At 47.7% G+C, this 25,207-nt stretch overlaps 1 protein-coding gene across 4 annotated transcripts in view; it reads right to left on the bottom strand.

Moving 5' to 3' along the window:
* Window positions 1-9,324: 9,324 nt before the first annotated feature.
* The window catches only part of MPP2 (MAGUK p55 scaffold protein 2), a 31,419-nt gene continuing 15,536 nt past the window's right edge, over window positions 9,325-25,207 (bottom strand). For 3 of the 4 annotated variants that reach the window (XM_086357461.1, XM_086357460.1, XM_086357459.1), the window contains 10 exons: window positions 16,940-17,092; window positions 16,677-16,826; window positions 16,132-16,359; window positions 15,233-15,364; window positions 15,034-15,139; window positions 14,884-14,952; window positions 14,502-14,663; window positions 13,648-13,850; window positions 13,175-13,303; window positions 9,325-11,854 (listed from right to left, as the gene is read on the bottom strand). In XM_086357461.1, the coding sequence (XP_086213587.1) occupies window positions 11,678-11,854; window positions 13,175-13,303; window positions 13,648-13,850; window positions 14,502-14,663; window positions 14,884-14,952; window positions 15,034-15,139; window positions 15,233-15,364; window positions 16,132-16,359; window positions 16,677-16,826; window positions 16,940-17,092 (1,509 nt within the window). In that variant the 3' untranslated portion in view covers window positions 9,325-11,677. The remainder of the gene's footprint in view (window positions 11,855-13,174; window positions 13,304-13,647; window positions 13,851-14,501; window positions 14,664-14,883; window positions 14,953-15,033; window positions 15,140-15,232; window positions 15,365-16,131; window positions 16,360-16,676; window positions 16,827-16,939; window positions 17,093-25,207) is intronic. The other variant, XM_086357462.1, reaches the window with a different exon arrangement.

Here is a 25,207-nt window from a genome sequence, read left to right as displayed (position 1 = left end):
AGGAGCATGAGAAGGCACAAAGCCTTCTGCAGCTGTGCTCAGAGAATAATTCATAAAGTTAATCACTGACATTTGTTCAAGGACTTTTGCAAAAGACTGTTCCAGGGTGAGCACGCAGGCTGCAGCTTGAGGCCATGGGAGGGATTGCTATCTGAAGCCCATTTGTGAGAAAAGTGTTTATGGCAAAGGAGTTTGCTGAATTTAGGGCTTAGGAATAATTAAAATAGTTAGAAGCTAAAGATTTAAGGATTGCTGTAATGTTAGCATATTCTACTGTAGCTTATAGAAATTAGGGACTTTAGAGATATTATTAGCTAGAAGCCCTTTCTAAGAAATAGTGAGCTTAGGATACTAGGGGCAAACAGGACTTAGAAAGATAAGAATTAAACTGAGGAATGTGGTATGCAGCCCAGACATTAGCATGAGTTACAGTGTATTCACAAGGACACATGAGAAAAAGTAGATAAGAGAATCGCTGACGAAGGAACTCCTTTTGAGGAGCAACAATGATTTCTGGAGAAAAAAAAATCTGGGTCAATGGGAACTAAAAATGTCAAACCTCTGCCCTAATGCTTTTGTAAAAGTATAAAAGAGAATCATAAGCTTGAAATAAACAGGCAGTCCAAGAAAACTGAGAGGCTGCCTCAGTTTCTCACCAACATCGCTCACCCCTTCGGGTTGAATCCCTGGCTGCTGGAGCTGGACTCTGGCAAAGGATAATCCTTAAAAGTAGATATATTCAGCTTAGTGATAAACTTTCTTTTTGTTCTTAATTTTCTCATCTTGCTGCCAGTGAAATGGTCCACAGACCAACACTTGAGTACTAACACTACACAGCATGAGGGCAGGTTTATGGGAAACAGCAGAGAGAAAGGAAGATCTCTTTCTGGAAGGGAAACCAAGCCCTGATAAAAATAAAAAGGGGTGGGAGCAGGCTGAAACACTCAGATTATTTGTGAAATTGTCAGGCACTGTGCCAAGACTTGCACGCATGAAATAACAGAGGAGACAAATATAAACACCCAGACACTGCCTACTCCTTGGTTGGGGACGGCGGTCAGAGGTGTACACTCATGCCTCACATCTGGCATATTTGGTTCCCACAGTGCACTGCGGCTCCAGGATGGCATTTTTCGAGGACATTCCGCTGCTCCCGCGAGTGGACTCCTGCCAACTGAAAGATGTCCTTGGTTAAGTGGGTTCAATGAACCCTCTTAATCATCAGCTCCATCTTTAGGCAACTGTCCATACACTTTCCCTCAGGGCTCACATCCTGATAGCTTTTCTGCTTGATTCCTTAGCCTAGAATAATTTTTCTAGTTTACTCATGGCTGAAGTCCTGAAAATGGCTATTGTTATTCATAACTATTACAGTCATTATTGAAATGAACAAGTAGATTGAAACATCTGTCTAGTGGACTGGACCCCTCCCAGGTGTGGGGATGTAGCTGGGAGTGTTTCTATGTGCCTTTAAAGTTTACCTGATTGGGGCCAAATTTACCTTTATCCTTTTGTGTTGTCCCAGAAAGGTCATACTTCAAGGTGTTTCTAAGTCCTTCTTCATGAATTTATGCTGAAGTTTTATTAAGTTATATGGTAATAAAAAGAATGAAGCCTCTGTTCCTAAGAAGTTTCAGAATTCAGAACTTACACACCCCAGGTCTACTTCCTCCCTGTAAAAGAGAGACATCGCACTGCATGTTATGAAACCCTTTCCTGTTCAAAAGGACAGAGATCATTGCCCAACTCATGAATATTTAAGGGAAGAAAATGTTTACAGATGTCAGCCGATTGTTTTTATTTGTTCAAAGAAGTAGTTTTCGCTTGATTATAATTGTATATACTAAGGCTTTGTGCCAAAGGACAAGAAAGCTTGGCCTCTGCCCTCTAGGAACTCTTAGTTATGGGGAGGCCAGGAACCGTATAAACAATGACCACAGAGTCCAGATGGAGTTGATAGGGTTCTTGGAGGGTCACAGAGAAAGTGAACCTCAGGCACTTGAAACTGTGGCTTTGGGTTTTGGAAATTTTCTAAGGGACTTAGCAATTCTAAAGTTCTTCTAGGGACTTTCCTAGAGGTCCGGTGGTCAAGACTCCACACTCTCAATGCAGGGGGCATGAGTACAATCCCTGATCGGGGAAGTAAGATCCCACATGCCACGCGACACAGCTGACAAAAAAAAAAAGAAGTTCATGTACATGGAGATATGTCTCATGAGCAGTTGCAGATAGGGTTTGGGAGTCTTAAAGTATAACTGAAGAACGCAAGCTAACTGAGGCTGTGGATCCACTGGCCCAGGAGCCAGTACAGCAGAAAAGAAAAGAGAGCTGAAGGCAGTGTAACATTTCAGAGGTTGGCTTATGGGTAGTCTCATTTCTTCCCACTGTGTCTCTCTTAGAAGAACAAAGCTTTATCTTCTGCATTAAGTAAGTATATGGAGACACACCTTAACCCCAACAGGCAGTAAGAGGGGCAGTATCTTAATCCAGGAAGTCTGGGTGTCTTAAGTCTGGCCCCAAACCAGGGCGGGCTGACAAACTGAGGGGAGGGACACTCCCTAACAGGGACATTTGTGACTGCAAGGTAGAGGGGAATCAGTGACCTGTGCCTTAAGCAAAAACTCCATGACCACCACCCTCCCCTCACATATGTGCATACACACTCGGAGCCAGGATTCTGGAGTAGAAGAAATTCAATATCAATACCAAAATACTTATCCTTTTCCAGGATACAACAAGCATTCATTCATTCATTCACTTAGTAAACATCCCCATATGTTTAAGAGTTCACTCCAGCATCAGCACCTCTTGGGAATGCTTTCTGATGCCCCCATGGGTTAATTGAGTAGCCATTTCTGGGTACTCCCATAACAGCTTCTCATTACAGAGTGCTAATCAGGACCTTCTTCCTATCTATTGCCTTGGACTCTGGGCCTCTGGATGTAGGGACCCTGCCTTGATCAATGGTGCTCAGTAGATGGTTGCTGAATGAGTACATCCACCCCAACCTTATCCATGGTTTTGATCACCTGTGGTTAACCGTGGTCCAAAAATATTAAATGGGAAGCTCCAGAAATAAACAATCTTCAAGTTTTCAATTGCATGCCATTTTGAGAAGAGTGATGATGCCTGTCCCAGAGTATCTTAGCTGATAGTTACTAAGTAGCCTTCTAAATTAGATTGACTGCCTTGCTACCACATTGCTTGTGTTTATTTTTCTCAAAATCACGCCAAAACACCAAGAAGTGATGCTGGTTATTCAGGCTTGCCACAGAGAAGCTGTAAAACATTAATACTTCCTTTAAGTGAAAAGGTGAATGTGCTCAACTTTAAAAGGAAAGAAAAAAATCAAACACTGTGGTTGCTAAGACCTACAGTAAGAATGAACCTTCTATCCCAGAGATGGTGAAGATGGAAAAAGAAATTTGTTCCAGCTTTGCTCTCGCGCCTCAAAGTGCAAAAGTTATGGCCACACTGCGTGATAAGTGCTCAGTTAAGATGGAAAAGGCATTAAATTCATACAATAAGATATTTTGTGTATATGAGAGATCACATTCACATAACTTTTATTACAGTTGTTATTGTTTAGTCACTAAGTTGTATCCGACTCTTTTGCAACTCCATGGACTATAGCCCTCTGTCCATGGGATTTCCCAGGCAAGAATACTGGAGTGGGCTGCCATTTCCTTCTCTGGGGGCTCCTCCCAAACCAGGAATCAAATCTGTGTCTCTGGCATTGGCAGGCAGGTTCTTTACCGCTGAGCCAACTGGGAGGCCCATTAGGATGAGTACTTAAAACCACCTCCAAAGTGGTTTTTAACATGCAACTGAGTTTGAGCCCTCTGCTTTGAACACTTGCTAATTCACATGTGTTCCATGAAGAACAGCACACGGGCATGACCAGGAACTGTTTAGATATGCAAAATCTCTGGTCCCACCCAAGATCTACAGAATCAGAATGGACATTTATTATAGTACACTGTTAAAATCATTTTACTTTATTATTGTTGTTGTTGATCTCTTACTGTGCCTAATTTATAACTTGAACTTTACCATGGGTAAGTATATATAGGAAAAAACAGTATATATAGGGTTCAATACTATCATAGTTGCAGGCATCCACTGGGGGTCTTGGAACGTATCCCCCACAGATAATGGGTGACCACTGGACTTAAAGTTCATGCTATAATTTTTAAGGAAATGGATAATTTATTAGAAGATATGATGGGGGGGGGAGGAAATCTTGCACAATAGCAACTCCAGCGCAAAATACTCAACAAAACGCAGGACACCTATATAACTAAACCTAGAAAGGGATCCAATCCAAACTTTGAGATTTCACAGATCAGCAAAACTTCCAAAATATACGTTCTCAACTTAAGCATTCAGAAATAAGAAAATAATTCTAGGGACTTTCCTGGTGGACGAACTTCTAAAAAAAAATTCTAATGTCAGAGCCCTTTTATAAAAGGAAGACCATTTTAATCCCAAAGAGTAGGGAAAGGAGAGAGAATCTTGGGACAAAGGATAGTTGTTGTTGTTTCTTTGGACACACAGTGAGGCTGGTAGGATCTTAATTCTCCCACCAGTGGTTGAGCTCAGACCCTTGGCAGTGAGTCCACCGAGTCCTAATCACTCGACAACCAGTGAAGTGTTACTCGCTCAGTCATGCTCGACTCTTTGCGACCCCACGAACTGCAGCCCACCAGGCTCCTCTGTCCATGGGATTTTCCAGGCAAAGATACTAGGATGGGTTGCCATTTCCTTCTCCAGGGGATCTTCGCAACCCAGGGATTGAACCTGGGTCTCCTGCACTGCCGGCAGATTCTCCGGACAACCAGAGAATTCCCAAAATGGCAGTTCTTTGAGAGGAATGAATTTTCTTTAATGAGAAAGTCACTGTGTTGTCCTTTTTATCACATTGCCACTGCCTGGAAATATGCCAATCTAAACAGCATTGCCTAGCAGACAGGCCGCTGGGGACCCTGGGCTAGAGGGGGGCCTGAATATGTGGAGAGGCAGAACACAGTCCTGGATGGCAAGACTAAAGAGCCCTAATTCCTCCTAGATTGTTGCTCAGTCACTAAATTATGTCTGGCTCTTTGAGACCCTGTGGGCTGCAGCACGCCAGGTCCCTCTGTCCTCTACCATCTCCTGGAGTTTGCTCAAATTCATGTCCATTGAGTCAGTGATGCTATCTAACCATCTCTTCCTTTGCCACCCCCTTCTTTTGCCTTCCATCTTTCCCAGCACCAAGGTCTTTTCCAATGAATCGGCTCTTCACATCAGGTGGCCAAAGTATTGAAGCTTCAGCTTCAGCACCAGTCCTTCCAATGAGTATTCAGAGTTGATTTCTTTAGGATTGATGGGTTTGATCTCCTTGTTGTCCAAGGGACCCTCAAGAGTCTTCTCCAGCACCACAATTTGAAAGCATCAATTCTTTGGCACTCAGCCTTCTTTATGGTCCACCTCTCACATCCGTACATGACTATTGGAAAAACCATAGCTTTGACTATACGGGCTTTTGTCAGTAAAGTCACATCTCTGGCTTTTTAATACGCTATCTAGATTTGTCATTGTGGATTGTTTTAATGCAATTCCAGTTAAGATCCCACTTGGAAGAGGGAATACTCTGACAAAATGAACCTGGAGCTCCTCCTTCTAGAATAAACAAACAAGACTAAGAAAAAAAAAATAAGAGAGTAACTTGAAACGTTCCTTACTATTGCTACTGCTGCTAAGTCACTTCAGTCGTGTCCGACTCTGTGCGACCCCACAGACGGCAGCCCACCAGGCTCCCCCGTCCCTGGGATTCTCCAGGCAAGAACACTGGAGTGGGTTGCCACTTCCTTCTCCAATGCATGAAAGTGAAAAGTGAAAGTGAAGTTGCTCAGTCGTGTCCGACTCTTAGCGACCCCATGGACTGCAGCCCACCAGGCTCCTCCGTCTATGGGATTTTCCAGGCAAGAGTACTGGAGTGGGGTGCCATTGCCTTCTCCAACTTTAGGTTGGTGCAAAAATAATTGTGGATTTGCATTGCTGAACTTTGCTGTTTGATATTGAAATGCATTCTTGAATAAATGTGGTTATGTTATACATCATTTTAATGTGCATTTCTCATTTTATGGGTCTTTTTTTTTTTTTGCTAATGACATTACTTGCTATTTATTTTACATTTGTTTTAGGCTAGGGGAATGATGTTAGACAAAAAACAAATTCAGGAAATTTTCTTATTTGAGGTCAAACTGGGTCATAAAGCCTCAGAGACAACATGCAACATCAACAAAGCACTTGAGCCAGGAACTGCTAATGGATGTACAGTGCAGTGATGGTTCAAGAAGTTTAGCAAAGGAGACAAGAGCCTTGAAGATGAAAATCACAGTGCCCAGTCATCAGAAGTTGACAACAACCAATTGAGAAGATCATCGAAGCTGATCCTCTTACAACTACACGAGAAGTTGTCAAAGAATTCAATGTCGACTGTTCTATGGTCGTTTGGCATTTGAAGCAAATTGAAAAGGTGAAAAAGCTCCATAAGTGGATGCCTCATGAGGTGACTAAAAATCAAAAAAAGGGTCATTTTGAAGCGTCGTCTTCTCTTATTCTTTGCAACAAACCATTTCTCAATTGGATTGTGACGTGTAATGAAAAGTGGATTTTATATGATAACTAATGACGACCAGCTCAGTGGCTGGACTGAGAAGAAGCTCCAAAGCACTTCCCAAAGCCAAACTTGCACCAAAAAAAGTCATGGGCACCGTTTCGTGGTCTGCTGCCTATCTGATCCACTACAGCTTCTGAATCTCGGTGAAACCATTACATTTGGGAAGTATGCTCAGCAAATCAATGAGATGCACTGAAAACTTCAACGCCTGCAGCTGGCCTTGGTCAACAGAATGGGCCCAATTCTCCACACCTCCACCTGACCACACATTGCATAACCAACACTTCAAGAGTTGAACTAACTGGGCTACGAAGTTTTGTCTCATTCGCCATACTCACCTGACTTCTCGCCAACCAACTACCACTTCTTCAAGCATTTTGACAACTTTCTGCAGGGAAAACATTTCCACAACGAGCAGAAGGCAGAAAATACTTTCCAAGAGTTCACTGAATCCTGAAGCAGGGAGTTTTATGCAACAGGAATAAATACACTTATTTCTCATTGGCAAAAATGTGTTGGATGTAATGGTTCCTATTTTGATTAATGAAGATGTGTTTGAGCCTAGTTATAATGATTATGAATTTCCCAGGTGGTGCTGGTGGTAAAGAATCCACCTGCCAATGCAGGAGACACAAGAGATACCGGTTCAATCCCTGGGTCAGGAAGATCCCCTGTAGTAGGCAATGGCAACCCACTCCAGTATCTTTGCCTGGAAAACCCCATGGAGAGAGGAGCCTGGAAGGTTACAGTCTGTGGGGTTGCAAAGAGTTGAACACCTGAACAACTGAGCATAGCACATGATATGATAAGAATCCTTTCTGCCCGTCAAAGCACAGGCTACTGTGCCAAGAGGGGAAAAGGATTTAAAAAACAAAACAAAACAAAACTGCAGCAGAATTCCCTTTAGAAATTCAATTGTCAGGCTTCCCTTGTGGTTCAGCTGGTAAAGAATCCGCCTGCAGTGTGGGAGACCTGGGTTCGATCTCTGGGTTGGGAAGTTCCCCTGGAGAAGGAAAAGGCTGCCCACTCCAGTATTCTGGCCTAGAGAATTCCATGGACTATACAGTCCATGGGGTTGCAAAGAGTCGACATGACTGAGCAACTTAAAAAAAAGAAAGAAAGAAATTCAACTGTCTTTATTAGGAAAATACTTAGGTGCCAATTTGGAGCTAAAAGGAAATTCCCTCCACCTGAAGGGTATGGGCAAAATAGACGGGCAGTGGCTGGCAGATTTGGCTACACATTAGAATCACTATATGGCAACCCACTCTAGTATTCTTGCCTGGAAAATCCCATGGACAGAGAGGAGCCTGATGGACTACAATCCATGGGGTTGCAAAGAGTTGGACACATCTGGGCAGCTAACACTTTCACTTAGAATCACTTGGGGCACTTTAAAACATACTGCATCCCAGGTTCCACTCTCAGCCTCAGAGAGGCTGGTTAGACCCTGTTTCCTCTTCCGGAGCACTGAGAAAGACTACATTTCCCAGCTTCCCTTGTAATAACCCAGGAGAGTAGATCCCTGAATCATCGTTAGGAGTGCCACCCCATCTCCATCAGATGTGATGTGAACAAGAAATGAATAATAAAGTTGTTAAACTATTAAGCTGTGATGTTCTGATTGTTAGTTACAGCTGATAGACTTTCTTGAATTTCTGATTTAATTGCTCTGAACTGGCATCCAAACAATTGTTGTTTGTTTATTTAATTCTCCAGGCAATTTTAATGGGTAGCCAGTGTTGAGAACCACTGAGGTGGACAGAAATACAAGTGCAGAGTTGCTGGTATAGTAAAGAAAGACTGAGTCTCCAGGGGTGCCCCCAGGAGATGGGAAGAAGTTTGTCCACAATGAGAGAAAGAAGCAGGAGAGGGACCAGTGACATGAAGGGAGGACCCAAGGAGGAAAAGTTGGCTAAGAAAACACTCCCTGAGCTGGGAATGGTCAAGGGACATTTTGGAATTGGAGTGTTTACTATTCAGTTCTCAATTCTTGTCAGAGCTCTTAGGCAGGTGAAATGAGGCCCCATGGCTGCCTCCAAATCACCAGTCAAGCTGTCCCCACACTAGTCCCTGTGTGAGTGGATGCTTTGGAGAAATCAAAGGAAGGGAGCCAGTTCAACATTTGGTTGTCATAGAAGGGAACAGCCAAAGCCCTTCTTGAGAATGTTCAGTGAGCATCCTGGGATCCCCTGAGGAACTCAGGTGGGAAGGAAGCTGACCCCTCAACCACACACCCATGGAGACATCGGGGTGATATTTCAACCACTCTCTATGGCCCCTGCTGCTGAGCACCTAGAACCAATCCTAGCATTACCCCGGGAGAAGCCATGACACCTTACAGAGGATGAACCTGAGGTCCAGAGAAGGAGAAGAACCTGCCTAAGACCACACAGCAAGTTCTGGGTAAAGTTGAGTGGATTAGCTATGGGTTCCCTGAGTTCCCTGGCCCTCATGGATGCTCATAGACTCCTGGATACAAGCCTTTAACAAGAGCATCTTCTGGGTCTGGGGAGTGTGGAACAGTGGGACATCACAGAACACAAGACATGTCACTCCAGCTTCCATTCCAGAATCATCTATGCTGTGCTGCCCCCACTCTAAACCTTTCCCGAAGCCATCCACTCGATCCCAACAAAAGACAAACGGAGCCTAGAACCTTTGCTTTCACATTTAATCAAAGGAAAGAAAACCAGTCAGAGAGAAAGCTTGGGGATTAGATGGCTGAGGGATGGGACGGGGGAAAGACAGCTGGGCTGGGACTGGGTGTGGACAGGGTCCTCATTATCCCGAGGTTCCTCAATACAAGCGTCCACAGTGGGAGGGGGGGAGGATGAGCACACACACCTGTTCCAACCCAGCCCTGGTCCCTTGAGCAGGGCTGAGGTAGGGGAGGAAGGAAGCTGTTCAGAGAGGGAGGGAGACAGGAAAGAAGGGGCCCAGCCCTGACCCTCAGGCATCACCAGAAGTGAAGATGGAGATTCACCCTGAAGAACCAGGTACCAACTCCTCAGCATGATGTCCAGCGCCCATTCCCATCCAAGAGGATGGTCTTCTAATCAGGGCGCTCTGGAGCATTACCAAAAGGAAGGGGGTGGCTGCCTCTATTCCCAAGTCTTCTGGGTGAGGTGGGGATGGATGGACAAAGGGCGCCATGGCCCCGGGCCAGCAGGAGAACACCCATTTTCCTCCCACTCCCAGTCTCCTTGGGCTAAGGGTGAGGGGGAAGCAAGGGAGAGCTGAATGAAGGGTAAATTAAAAGAACGCTGACTAAAGGGAAAAGAGGAAAGCAGAGGTGCATAGTGGATGCAGAGCTATGCAAATGAGATGGGAGCAGGCTTGACCGTCACATCTCACTTGTATACCTAGGCAAATGCAAATGAGATCCCTAATATAATAAATATATTTCTAACTTTGTAATAAATATTCTGTTTCTTCTCCCTCCCCTTCCCTAAGAAATGGGCACACAGTGGTTCAGGGGCCAGCTTGGGCTGACACTGCAGCGAAGACGGACTAGACACTCGGAAGAACCGGGGAGCACAAAGGCTGGGGCTAGGGGTAGAGGGGGAGGTCCCCTACAAGGACAGGCTCACCCCCAGGAAAGGTCACAGAGAAGGATGAGGGATGAGATGCGGGGGGAAGTCGAGGACAGCATTCTTTTCTTAAAAGGGATTCTCGTATTTTACACAGTCGCCCTCCCTGAGGACTGGAGGGCAGGCATTTAGGATCAGGAGACAATAGGAGAGTTGGAGGAAGATATCTGGGGAGGGCCAAGCCTCTGGAATCTGGGATAAGGGTCTCCTAAGAAATGGGAGCTGATGGTGAGCCCCAAAAAGGGGGGCCCCCAGAGAGTAACCTCCAAAGCAAAACTACCTTTTGCTTCTCCCTCTCCCAAAACGAAGCCTGACACACACATCAGTGGCAGAAACAGACCAGGCACCGCTGCAAGGCGAAACAGAAACTGAGCCGACTACAAGGTGAATGGCGCCCCCTGGAGTCATGCAGGGAGCCTGCTGGGGCACAAATGTGCTCCGAGCCCACACCTCATGGCCCGGCCCTCACCCTGCCTCAGCCCTCAGGCAGCCCTCATGCCACCTGGACCCGCCAGAGACACCAAAATGGACAACAACTACAGAGAGGGAGCTCAGACATACCCCCGCCACGGGCCACGGAGGGCTGGGAGTTCTCCCGTCAGAAGTTGCAGGCTCCTCTCCTCACGGGGTTTGGCCTCCAACCCACCCCAGCCTGGGCTGAGCCCACGGCCCCTGCCAGCCTTGCCCTGCAGGGAGCAAGATCTGCCCTGTCAGGGTCACCTTGGAGAAGTCCATGGAGAGACTTCGGCAGTGAAAAGCTGTGGATGAGGGAAGGACAGGGACCCAGCCCCGTTCCAAAGGGGCTGAGAGCTGCACGGGTCCCTGGCTGTGGCAACTAGCTGGTGCTTTGGCTCCTCCAACCTTTGGGATGGCACCAGGCTGAAACCCCCACCCGGGCCTGCCTGGTTGCCAGGGAGTCATGTACCCACCTTGGTCACAGGGAACCAGCCTAAGGCCGGCTCCTAGGCTGCAGGGGTGAGAAGTAGGAGGAGCCTAGGAATGGCGAGGCGGTGGGGCCAGTCCAGAGGAGGAAAAGTGATTGGAGAGGGGACTGGTGGGAGGGGGCCGGGCAGTGTACCTATGACCACGTGGTCCCAAAGCAGCTTTTCTCTCCTCTGGACTGAGCATTACAGAGGTGACTCTGACACCCTCCTGGGCACGGTCTGGCCCCCAGAGAGGGACATCTGGTGGCCAATGGATGTAGGGAGTGGGCAGCACCTGGGCACAGGAGTACCCCACTAACACCCACCTCCCTGGCAGTACACGCCTCTGCGTTAAAGCCAGATGAAGGGCCGAGACCCAGGAAGAGCCAGAGCGCCAGGGATGGGAGCTGAGGATGGGGGCTGGGGGTCATGGGTGGGAAGGGGACAGATTCAGGGTTTGGTTATGACCCAGAGAGCCGAGGTCCAGGTGAACAGGCTCAGTACACCCAGCTGACAGGCACCCACTGGGGCTCCGTGCGCAGCTTCTCCATGGCGGCCTGGAGCTCACGGAAGGTCCTCTCCAGGTTGCTGTTGACCAGGCAGAGGTCGAAGTAGTGCCCGTAGCCCCTCTGGATGCGGCTGCTCTCCTCCACTGTCCGCCTCAGGTCCGCCTCCTGCCGGCACAAGGGGGCCTACCACCCCTCAGTGTCTCCCAGACACCCACCCCCCGCCCCCCACGTAGGGGACCCAGAGCCTGCATCATCTAGGCCCTTCCCTAGAGCCCAAAGTACCAACCATGGCGGCTCAGAGCCCCTGGCTTGGGAGGCAGCAGCCCCTCCCTGCATGCCCCATGGCTGTTCTCCTGTAACCATGGACAGGCAGGTGGGTAGAAAGAAGGAAATAACCTTTAGGAAGTGACAAGCGCAACACTGAACACTTCACTACAGCTCTGTAGTAATCTTCAATACAGCTCTGCGAGTAGGACTAATTGTTCCCATTTACAACAGAGAAAACTCAGACACACAGAGGCCACACAGCCAGCCAGTGGCTGCATAGGGTCTGCCTGACTCCAAAACCAGTCCTCCCTTCGGTCTGACTAGGCCCCCTTATCTAGGCAGCCTGAGGGGCACATCCCTTGTGTGGCCCAGGACAAACCTGGTCCCAGACCCAATCCAAGTTGGCAGGGCAGAGGTGGGAGGAGAACTTGAATATTGACTTAAATAACCCCAGGCAGGAGCTCAAGGACTGGCCCAGCTGTGTCTGAGGGGCTCCAGTAGGCCCTGCTTGTGTCCGGGGACGGGAGTGGGGGAGTGGGAGGGGCTGTAGCCGGGGTTGGGGGCGGGGAGGGGCTGTAGCCGGGCGGGGGCTTGGTGCTGCAGCCCTGGGGAGCCCAGCCCAGACCTTGTTCCTGGGCCTGCACAGTGCTCCAAACTGAGCCCGGGAGCTGCAGTACCAGGTGTGGCCAGCAGAGGGACCCCTGGGTTCAACTCTCTGCAAACCCTGCACCTGCAGAGGAAGACTGTTCCCAGGGGTCCCTGGGAGCTAAGGGGTGCCCTGGAGTCGTGCAACACCTGACTTGAAGCCTCTCCTCCACGCACTGCCTCCTCCCTGATGCTACCTGGTCCCTCCAGCCAGCCTTCCAGTCTCTAGCTTCCTCCCTCCCTTCAGCCTTTTCCCCAGCCGTCAACAGCCCACCTCTGCCCTCCAGCCCTCTGGGCTCCCTAGAGTCAGCCCTCTGTTCCCACAGAGTGGACTGGGCAGGGCCTAGCAGAAGCTCCCGTGCCCCGGACTAGCTGTGTCCCTTCATTTCCTTGCTCAGACCTCCATGTCCACACCTATAAAGTGAGAATTGTTAGTCCTACCTCACTGGGTGGGTGCCTTGGGTGGGCGCCTCTCCCCTTGCGGACACCATCTCCTTCTCTTTCTCAGCTCTGCCTGGCCCCTACCCCCAGGCAGCTGCTAGGCCCCTCCCACCATACCTCAGAGGCCCTCACCGTGAGCTGCTTGGTGGACACCCCGCTCTCCAGCGCCGCCCGGTTCATGGCCCGCAGGGTCTCAAAGTCAGGGGCCTCGATGAACACCACATAAGGGACAAACTCAGCTGTTCTCAGCACCTTCACTGCCTGCAGAAGAGGAGGGCCGGGGGTTTATCCCCATGTACATCTGGGGTGATGGGGTGAGGACAGGTACCTAGGAACAGAGGAGAATGAGGTACCTGGGCTTCTAGAACATGAAACCTGGGAGTGAATGGCAGAACAGCTGGCTGGTGGCTGGGATGGGGTGAACTGGAGGAAGCTAGAAGAGTAGGAGTGCAAGAGGCTGTGAAAGGGGTTCTGGGTGGGCTGTGGCCGTAGCAGTAATTGAGGGGTTATACTCGGATGTGTGGAAATATATGGGGAAATACTGGGGGCAAGCAGAGTACCCAGAGAGGTACTGAGCAGGCTGGGAAGGAGCGGGCCAGCAGTACCTGGGGGTTGACATCCAGCACGCACACCCGGCCAGCAGCCACCACGCCCCGGATGGAGTCGATACGTGTGCCGTACAGGTTGCCCTCGTATTCACCATGTTCCAGGTATCGCCCAGCACGGATGTCGGCCTCCATCTCCGCACGGGACACAAAGCTGTAACCCTGGCCTTCCCGTTCTGAGTCCTTGGGCCTCCGGGACGTGTCTAGGGGGAAGGAGGGGCCGATGGGCACAGATAGGATGCATCACCTCAGACATTAAGGGCTCGTGTTCTCTGAGAGCCAAGAAGCCCTGTGCCCTCCTGCACACCTGCCCCTCACCCTCAGCAATGGCACCCACAGACTCAAGATGTCCATATTGAGAGGACCTGCAGAGATCACTGCTCTAACCCAGTGTTTATAGAAGCAGGGCTGAAGCCCAGAGAGGGCAATATGCAGCCCAAAGCCACACAGCAAGGCCAAGCACACCTGGGGTCAGCACTCAGGTTCCTGCCTCTAGGAACCAGGAGCTTTCATACCCCAGCTGCCTCTGTCACCAAGAAGCCCTGTCTTATACAAGCCCACGCGCAGCTCATAGCTCTGTTTCACTATGGGCTTTCAGCAAGTGAAACGTGAGGGAAGAAGAGGCAGGGCCAGCACCGCCCACCTGGCCAATGGGTCCTGAGACAGCTCTCTGCGCCCTCCCAGCCTACAGTTCCCAGGCTCACCCATAGAGGGCGCACACCCTACACCTCTCACCCAAAGGTATCACTTCACCAGGGGCAGATGCCCGTTTAGAGGACCCGCCCTGGCCCCCAGGGCTGCCCCGGCTCCCTCGCCCCCAACACCCCACCCAGCAGGACCCGATTCCCACTCACAGGGCACTGTGGTGCCGTAGCGATCTGGATCCCACATGATGAGTTTGTTCTTCAGACTGCGGCGGCCCACGCCCTGAGCCCCAATCAGCACCAGGGTTTTCCGGCGGAAGGGGGGCATGCGGGCCACCTCCTCATAAATGAGCAGCTCATGGCGGTCAAACTCTGGACACAGGGAGATGGCATTGCTCATCAGGTGGAGGGAGTGCGGTTGGGCTCTCAGGGAGGCCGAGAGTAAGAGGGCTGGGGCCAAGGGCAGCAGGGAGAAACCAAGCAGGGCTTAGAGACAGGACTGGCAGCCTCAGAACCAAGAGATGCACCAGTTATTGGTGGGGAAAAGGGGGCATTAGAGGAGGACAGGGGGAAAGGGGCACCCAACACCCACCTGCATTCTTGGTGGTCAAATACATCATTCGCTTCTTTTTCTTTCCTGAAAGGCTGCCACACAGGGTCCCTGGCCATAAGGAGATGGACCAGTGAGGCCAGGCAGGGCCACGTCAGATCTCAGATTTGGGGTCTTGGGGAAAGACTATACCTGAGGTGGGTGTCAGTTCCAGGTCCCGCTTGACAAAGGCTTTCCGCTTCTCCTCCAGCAGCTGGCTGGGGATGAGCCCTGCACTGCCCCCTTCCACATGGCATGCCTAAAATGACCATAGACAGAGATCTGCCTAAGTGAGCCCTCACCTCCCTGACACGCTATGCCTGGGGAAACTACATGGGCGACCAGTACTCACCTGCCACCAGTTGGCATCGTCCTGGTTTACAATCTGAAGCAGGTCCCCAGCGCTGAAGCGCAGGCCTGCCTCCTTGCAGGGGATCAGACTGTCTCGGGTTGGGTCATAGTCAAAATGGCATTTCACAAATACCTGGCCAGGGATTTGCCGAGAAGAGTTAAGGGCAGAAGCAGGGGAAAGCTAGAGGGGTTGGAGCCCTGTCCCGTTGCCATCCCCTATGCCCAGAGTGGGAGCTGGGAGTATCACACAGTCCCCCTCTTTTCACAAAGATGAGAGCCTGGCACTGCCCATCTAAAGGCATGATGCCTGAAGGCCTGCCCAGCCCACCTCCCTAGTACCTCCCTTTGCATCCAGAACAAAAGGACTCAGAAGCACAGGGGATCTGCTCAGGCCTGGGGTATGCGTGACCCTAATGCAGGATCCCTCTGTCCCCCCTACACCCTCTCCTCCCCAAGAGGAGAGGGCTTTGACAAAAAGCCAGACAACCAGTAGAAGAGATGGGCAGAGCAGCGAGACCTCCACAATCTACCAGCCAGGAGGCAGCTGTATGGGACACTAGACCACCCGACGCTGAGCACCCTTGCATACACATAGGCCAATAGTGGGCTGCAGGCAATGCAGGAATTCACTTGTACACTTGGGTACCCCAGGCTTTAGATGTGCGCATTTCCCTTGCACATGCGCATGAGTGCTCAAGACTAGGACAAGTATGCAAGCGTGTTCACAAGGTGCACAGGCCTGTAGGTGGCTGGATCTGCCAGGTCCCGCCCCCCTCTTGCTCTGAGCACACTGATTGGAGAGGAGCCGCTCCCACCCTGAGGCCAGTGACCCTGGCAGCTGGGATGCTCAGCCACCCCCTGGGCCTTGTGCTGGGGGTAGAGCCTGGTGCAGGGGCCCACCTGGCGGGGCAGATGGGGCTCCTGGTAGCTGGGCAAGATCTTGAGGATGACGCTGCCGCTGGCGCTGCGCAGGAGCTCCTGCAGCGCACGAGGGTCGCTGCCTACCGGCTGCCCGTTCACCTCCTTGATGATGTCGCCCACGTGTAGGAGTCCTTGTTGGGCCACCATGCCCCCATGCAGAATGCGCGCGATCACCAACTCGCCACCCTCCACGCGGAATGTCACGCCCTGGGAGACGGAGGGCAGGTATGTGAAGCCCCAACTGCTCCAGGTCAGAATCTTCAAATGCGTGTCCTAAGAGCCCCTCCATTCTACCCTTCCACCCCAACACTTACAGCCACTTTCTCTGCCACACTCTCCCCAACTCTTCACCTCCAGGAGCACTAAAGGACCAAAACTGGGCAGAACAGAGATGTGTGCGCCCGACCCTGGACAAAGCTGACCTTGTCTTCAGGCCTTCTCTGACCCGACTTGATCCCGCTGCTTACTCTCAACACCCTCCCCCCCCCCAAGATTCCCCCTCTGGCGCGGTGGGGCATCCTCACCAGATGCTCTCCAGCTGTCTTGCGGATGCCCACCATGCGCACGGCGTCAGGAGGCACAGGCTGGTTGCTGAATGTGGGGTCCAGGCCAGGGCTAGGGGGTGGTGTCTCATAGGTCTTTGAGGCCACAGAGTCGTGCGTCTCCAGGAGGGACTGGAGAGGTGGGAGGAAGGGGAGGAACCATGGGGAAGTGCCCTGAGGTCTCTTCCCATCCCAGTCCTAACTTCCTGCCGGCCCCGCTCCAGGAACCTGGGGGAGGACCAAACCTGGAAGTGGGGCTCCTGGAGGATGCGGGCCAGCTCGGCCGCGGTGCTGCTCTGCTCCGCCAGCTGCGCCAGGTCCCGCAGGATTTCCTGCACCAGCTCCAGGTTGTTGTCCCGCACTGCCTCCAGCTTCGTCTCCTCCAGCCGCTCATGGGCCTGACGGTAGGGGTGGAACAGGTGAGGTCTGATGCCTCCCCAAGGGCCCCAGGGTACCAAACCATGCCCCGTCTTCCATTCTCAGGCATCTTCCCACCCCTGGATCCGGACTTTAGACCCTACCCACAGCACTGCTTGTGGTATTAGCCTCACTCACTGAGATATAAGTACACTCACAAATATGCACATGTGCCCTGCTATCTCCTTTCTCCCCCAAGAGCGATTGGGACCCAGTTTAGGGAAGAGAGAATCCAAAAGATAACACCTCATTTCCATCTCTTGCCACAGAGAGCCATTAAAGTCATCAAACTGTCCCCAGCCACCAGAACCCCATAAGTATGTGAGTTCAAGGACAGCTTCTCCCACCCAACATCATGGTAGGGTGGGGTCTTGGACACCCCATGGTCTAGGATAAGGAAGCCAGGGAAGTGAAATAGCTTGTCCAAGGTCACAGGGACTCATACGTGGGTCTCCAAGCCCTGAGCTCAGTGTTCCCAGTGAGGAAGGGGACAAGATGTCAGGACATGGCACCAGGAGAGGGCTCTGAACCTACTTGTTGCTCTACTGACTCTGGGCTCCATGAGAAAAGGGAAAAGGAAGTCTCTGCCAGTGACCAGCCCAGCAGGGAGAGTTATGTCAAGTATGAAGAAAAGAGTCCCTTTCAAGGATATATATGGAGACTTTCTTTGCCCTCTCAATCATTTGGAAGATAGTTGCAGAGACAAAGTGCTTCACCCCAAAGTACTTCAGCACGCACCTCCTAAGAACAGGAGATCTGGTATGTAAACTACAATACCATTATCACAGGCGAGAAGCTCAACACTGCACACCAATATAATATTATCTAATAGATAGTCCATGTTCATGTCACTATTGCCTTAAAAATATTCTATAGGGCTTTATTTTTCTGATCCACAGTCTAATCAAGATCAGATGTTAACTTTGGTTGTCACATCCTCTTAATTTCCTTTAACCTAGAACAGACCCTTTAGAACATTTTTAAAGAGTCCAGGTCAGTAGTTTGTGGAGTGCCCCACAGCTGGATTTATCTGTTGTTTCTACATGTTTAGACTCAAGTTAATCTTTGTGGCAAGAGTTCTGTATAAGTGATCTTAAGGTTTCCCCACACTTTGAGACCATGTGACTATTCGGTTCCCCATTAATCATTCACTAATGGATTTAGTCTCCATTTATGGCTTTTGCCTGAATCAATTGTTATTATGTTGGGGTTGCAAAATAGTCATTATCTAACCCCATTATTCCTTCCACATGCATTAGCTGGCACTCTATTATAAGAAAGAGCTTTTCCTTTCCCCTCCCACTCCTCCTCCTTCTCTCTCGTTCTGCATCACTATGAACTTTTTTATTCAGTGTGTTCTAATCCATCATCATTGTATCTTCATTGTCTCAGTTTACCCCAAATTTGTCCAGGGGAGCCCGCAGCGTGCCTTTTGACTTGTTCCCATTATGAGCGCCTTCTTCCTTCCATCACCAGCTCACCTTGTACTTTCCCTACTCCAGATGTGGAATCAGCGATTTCCCCAAGGAAACCTGATTCCTTTTGCTGGGGAATGGTATTCAGAAACCAAGATCTGGGCACTCAGGGCTCACTGATTCTGGGTGTCATTACTTCAGTAGACATTAGCTAATACTGACTGTTCTAATTAAAATCAAACTCTACACGATTTTCCTTGCCTTCTCCCATTCCATATTTGTATCTCCTTTCTCCTTTGGTGAGAATTTTCTCCCAAGAACTTTAATATATTTACTTATTTATTCTGTCCTTCAATGTTCAGAAAGTTTCAGAATTGCTAAACTATTACTGCTACCTATCACCTTAGTTATCACCTTCTGTATATTTTATCCAAGTAAAAAATCAAGACTTATCTGCATTCTTTTTGTCCCCAGAATAGTTTTTAAAAACTTACAATGTTAATGTAAATATTCTATATCTGGGCTGTCTATTGTGGTAGCAACTAGCCACACGTGGCTGTTGAGAAATACGACTAGTACAACTGAGAAACTGAATTTTTAATTTTATATCAGCATTTAGCTTAAGTATTTTAATTTAAGTAAAGTATTTAAATAAGTACCCACATGGGGCTGGCTAGTGGCTACTAATATTAAATATTACAGGCTTAGTAAATATCCCACTTAAGGCATATAGTCAGAATTTTGTGAAGTTACTTAATTCCTTTTTCTGTTCTGCTAACAATTTGATATATGAATAGATTCACTTATCTGCACTTAATTTCAGGGTTAGATTTTTTTCATTCTTTTGAAATTTAATCTTATTTTTAATATGTACAACATTCACATGGCTGCTATCTTAAATCTATATAAAAAGTAAACTCGAAAAGTCTTATTTCCATCTTCATCCCTTCTACCCCATTCATACCAACACTCTAAAAGACATCATTTTCATTAGTTTCTAGTTTATTCAGTCTGTGTTTTTTCTACAAAAATAAATAAATATTTCCCTTTCTCTCTTATATAAAAGGTATGTGTACTCTTTGATACTTTGGGGTTTTTGTCCATTTAAGTGGTTTGGTTTGCTGTTTGGGTTTCTTTTTGTTGTTTGTTCTTGTTTTTTGGCTGCACCACACAGCATGCAGGATCTCAGCTCCTCAACCAGGGATCAAACCCATGCAATGGAAACAAGGTTTCTTAACCACTAGACCACCAGGGAAGTCCCTGTTTTCTTATTTAACAATATGCTCTGGAATCACTCTGTGCTGCTCCATGGAGATCTTCCTTTATTATTGTTATCTTTTAATCACTGCATTTGTGTGATTTCATGACTGGAGTACCATAATTTGTTCAACTACTCTCCATAGGTATGGAGGTTGTTTCTAATATCTTACTATTGCAAATAAAACTGCAGTGAATAGCCTTGGCATAGCCATTCTATATTCGCGGAGTAGATCGTTCATGTAAATTCCTAGAAGTCTTGCTGGGTCAAGCAGTAAATAAATATGCGGTTTTGTTAGATACTGACAAACTGCCCTCCATGGGGCTGGTGCCACTTTGTCTTCCCAGCAGCATTAGAAGAGAAACTTTCCTGAAGCCTTGCCACCAGAGCGTGTGATCAAACCCTTGAATGTCTGCCAACCACATCGATGAGAAGCCATCTCACAGTGGGGCTTAATTTGCATTTTGCTTATTATGAGTGAAGCTGAGCATCTCTTCGTATGTTTAAAGGCCATCTGTATATCTTTTTCTGTGATCTGTCTGTTCACGTCTCCTGCCAATTTTTCCATCAGATCTTGTTTTTTCTTTTTCTCACTTCTTAAAACATTCTCTATATTAGGAAGATATGCCCTTTATCTGTAATACCTCTTGCAAATATTTTCCCCCAGTTTGTCATTTATCTTTTGACTCAGCTTATGTTTTTTTGTCACTGCAAAAACTATGTATTTAATTTAGTTTAATTTATTAATATTTTATGCATCCAAATTTCAAGGCATAGTTTTAAAAAAAGGCTTTCCTTTACACACAGATCCGTGTTTTCTTCTAGGATGTATATAGTTCCTTTTTTCGATCTCTGACCTGCTTGGAAGTTTATTCTGATGAATGGTGTGAAGTATGGATCTGCTTTGATATCTTTCCAAATGACTGTCCAGGTATTACAACACCATTTAATAAAAATCTGTAAGAAAATTATTGCTTAATTTTCTACATGTAATAATGGTAGTGCAAATATTTTTTAAGAACTTTTAACTACAAATATTGAAATACAGATAAAATTATGTCTGAAACTTGCTTCAAAATAATTCAGGAGAGAGAGAAGGAGGTGGAGGTATGGATGAAACAAGATTGTTCTTGAGTTGTTCAATGTTGAAGTAGGGCAATGGATGATGGGGGTTCTGGAAACAGTTTTGAAAATTTCCATAACAAAGTTTTTCAAGCCCATGAGATGAGGAAATTTTAACAACATCTCATAAGGATACTCTGAGGATTTGATGAGATGGGTACAGTGCCTGGCACACAGCAGTTGCTCAATAAAGGCTAGCTCCTTTTCTGTCTTCTCTACCCCAAACAGGCCAGGGAAACAGCTTCCCATTTAGGGGGGCCCCCTAAATCATCCTCCCCTGGGAGGGCAGCCTTTCAGAGTGACTCCCACAGCCCGGCTGGACAGAGCGTTCCTGCTGGGGAAACAGACAACTGAAGGGGCAAAGAAGTAGTACTCGGAGACCGTTATGCCTTGATGATCCTCAGAAGCCAGAGGGCAGAGAAATGCCCCAGAAGTTCCTACCAAACGCTGTGTGATCTTCAGTCATTAACTCAGCACAACCCACGGAGGCCCTGGCTCTGTTACCAGTGTCTAGACAATGCTAAGAGCCCAGGGCCCCAGGAACCGTGTTTCAGGAATAAACGAAGGCACTCAGACCTGCAGCCCCTTCACCATGGCGACTCCAGCCAGGCTCCTTCCAGTTAATGGGGGCTAGCTCTGGCCCAGGTGACATGAGCAGCCTAGAGATTGTCCATTTTAGCTTTAGCATCTTCTGCTCTATGGATGCGGGCATCAGGTTTCCCGAGGAGCCCTCACCTAACCAAGCAGGAAGACAGTGTATCTTCCAAGTCATTACCTCCCATCTTTTACTTAATGACCCCTCTCCCTAGGCTGATCCATTCCCACCCCTGTGGCTGGCCCTGGAGATCTTCCCCACAGACAGAACACAACTCTCCAAGCTCAACCTTCATGGGCCAGAGGAAACTTGAAACATTTAATCATTCCTATACAAAAGAAACACTACCAGCAGGCTGATTGACCAATACTGAGAACACCCAACATATATCACAATTTGCAACACTCTTTTCTGGGACTTTCAGAACTCAGAATTGGATTAATCATATCCTTTGCTCATATGTTCTCATCCTTGGTTCCTGCATGACTTCTTTTTAGTTAGCTGCTATTAAACTGGGTTCCAGAAAAACATCTATTTCTGCTTTATTGACTATGCCAAAGCCTTTGACTGTGTGGATCACAATAAACTGTGGAAAATTCTGAAAGAGATGGGAATGCCAGACCACCTGACCTGCCTCTTGAGAAACCTGTATGCAGGTCAGGAAGCAACAGTTAGAACTGGACATGGAACAACAGACTGGTTCCAAATAGGAAAAGGAGTACGTCAAGGCTGTATATTGTCACCCTGCTTATTTAACTTATATGCAGAGTACATCATGAGAAACGCTGGGCTGGAAGAAGCACAAGCTGGAATCAAGATTGCCGGGAGAAATACCAATAACCTGAGATATGCAGATGATACCACCCTTATGGCAGAAAGTGAAGAGGAACTCAAAAGCCTCTTGATGAAAGTGAAAGAGGAGAGTGAAAAAGTTGGCTTAAAGCTCAACATTCAGAAAACAAAGATCACGGCATCTGGTCCCATCAGATCAGATCAGATCAGTTGCTCAGTCGTGTCCGACTCTTTGCGACCCCATGAATCGCAGCACGCTAGGCCTCCCTGTCCATCACCAACTCCCAGAGTTCACTGAGACTCACGTCTATCGAGTCAGTGATGCCATCCAGCCATCTCATCCTCTGTTGTCCCCTTCTCCTCTTGCCCCCAATCCCTCCCAGCATCAGAGTCTTTTCCAATGAGTCAACTCTTCGCATGAGGTGGCCAAAGTACTGGAGTTTCAGCTTTAGCATCATTCCTTCCAAAGAAATCCCAGGGCTGATCTCCTTCAGAATGGACTGGTTGGATCTCCGACTGGTCCCATCACTTCATGGGAAATAGATGGGGAAATAGTGGAAACAGTGTCAGACTTTATTTTTGGGGGCTCCAAAATCACTACAGATGGTGATTGCAGCCATGAAATTAAAAGATGCTTACTCGTTGGAAGGAAAGTTATGACCAACCTAGATAGCATATTCAAAAGCAGAGACATTACTTTGCCAACAAAGGTCCATCTAGTCAAGGCTATGGTTTTTCCAGTAGTCACGTATGGATGTGAGAGTTGGACTGTGAGAAAGGCTGAGTGCCAAAGAATTGATGCTTTTGAACTGTGGTGTTGGAGAAGACTCGTCCCTTGGACTGCAAGGAGATCCAACCAGTCCATTCTAAAGAAGATCAGTCCTGGGTGTTTTTTGGAGGGAATGATGCTAAAGCTGAAACTCCAGTACTTTGGCCACCTCATGAGAAGAGTTGACTCATTGGAAAAGACTCTGATGTTGGAAGGGATTGGGGGCAAGAGGAGAAGGGGACAACAGAGGATGAGATGGCTGGATGGCATCACTGACTCGATGGACGTGAGTTTGAGTGAACTCCAGGAGCTGGTGATGGACAGGGAGGCCTGGCGTGCTGCGATTCATGGGGTCGAAAAGAGTCGGACATGACTGAGCGACTGAACTGAACTGAACTGAAACTGGGTACTTTTGTAATAATGTAACAAGGATGCAAGAACCCACCACTTAAACCATAAATAAGGATCTTGACACTATCCTACGTCTAAGCACATGTCCCCCACACCCATCCACCCACTTCCCCCACTCAGAAACCACATCTTGATTCCCTGTGTTCATCATGCCCTGGCTTCTCATTTTATATAGCTTTATTGTATCTATACATATTCAATATATTCCTAAAATAAGTACTGTTTTTGGTTATTTTTACCTTTAAAAAAAGGGAATTGTGCTATATATAATTCCCAAATGCCTGATTTTTTTAACTTAAGTAAAAAATTATTTCACTTACTATTTTTTGCAAAGATTTGTTCTTATTTTTCATATTAAGTGAAAACATATTCACTTAATATTATTTTCCCAGAGAAGGCAATGGCAACCCACTCCAGTACTCTAGCCTGGAAAGTCCCATGGACGGAGGAGCCTGGTAGACTGCAGTCCATGGGGTCTTGAAGAATCAGACACGACTGAGCGACTTTACTTTCACTTTTCAGTTTCATGCACTGGAGAAGGAAATGGCAGCCCACTCCAGTGTTCTTGCCTGGAGAATCCCAGGGACGGCGGAGCATGGTGGGCTGCCGTCTGTGGGGTCGCACAGAGTCGGACATGACTAAAGTGACTTACCAGCATATTATTTTTCATTTAATGTTATTTTGCTATGATCCATTCTTTTTTCCCATATCCCAATAGTTTGTTCATTTTAATGGCTATATTATATTCCATCATGTGACTATGCCATATTTGATCCATCTCCTCTCTCTCTGAGAGGCCTCTGGGTCATTTCAGGTTTTTACCATTCCAAATGGCAATGAACAAAACTACTATGAACACTCTGTTCTGTGTCTCCACAAAAACGTGAGAGTTTTTCCCAGAACCAGAATTGCTGAGCCATAGGAAGTACTGAGGGCTCAGTCGTATCTGACTCTTTGCAACCCCATGGACTGTAGCCCACCCAGCTCCTCTGTCCATGGAATTCTCCAGGCAAGAATACTGGAGTGGGTAGCCATTCCCTTCTCCAATGTATGAAAGTGAAAAGTGAAAGTGAAGTCGCTCAGTCGTGTATGACTCTTCGCAACCCCATGGACTGCAGCTTACCAGGCTCCTCCATCTATGGGAGTTTCCAGGCAAGAGTACTGGAGTGGATTGCCACTGCCTTCTCCGCACATGGAATAGTCCCCAAAACAGACAATGTTTGGGATCATAAAACAAATCTCAAATGACTCCATTTCTTAAACATTTAGTCATATCTAATATGTTCTCTGACATATGGAGTTAAATTAGTAACCAGTGTTTACAATAGCCAAGACATGGAAGCAACGTAAGGGTCTATCAACAGATGAATGGATAAACATGTGGTACATATAAACAACAGAATATTACTCAGCCATAAACAAACAAAACAATGCCATTTGCAGCAACATGGATAAATCTAGAGATTATCACACTAAGTGAAGTTAGACAAAGACAAATACTAGATGATGTCACTTATATGTGGAATCTTAAAAAATCCTATAAATGAACTGATTTACAAAACAGAAACAGACTCACAGACACAGAAAACAACCTTATGGTTGCTGGAGGGGAAGGGGAGCAGAGAGAAATTGGGAATTATGGGATTAACAGACACACACTACCATGCAAAAAATAAAGAACAAGGATTTAATGCATAGCAAAGGGAACTATGTTCAATATCTTGTAATGAATAA

Source organism: Bos grunniens, chromosome 19 (assembly GCF_055505025.1).
Source record: "Bos grunniens cultivar Pamir isolate PY7600 chromosome 19, Bosgru_T2T1.0, whole genome shotgun sequence".
NCBI classification, from domain to species: Eukaryota; Metazoa; Chordata; class Mammalia; order Artiodactyla; family Bovidae; genus Bos; species Bos grunniens.
Note: the sequence above shows the minus strand (reverse complement) of the source record. Positions and strands in the feature narration are given on the sequence as shown.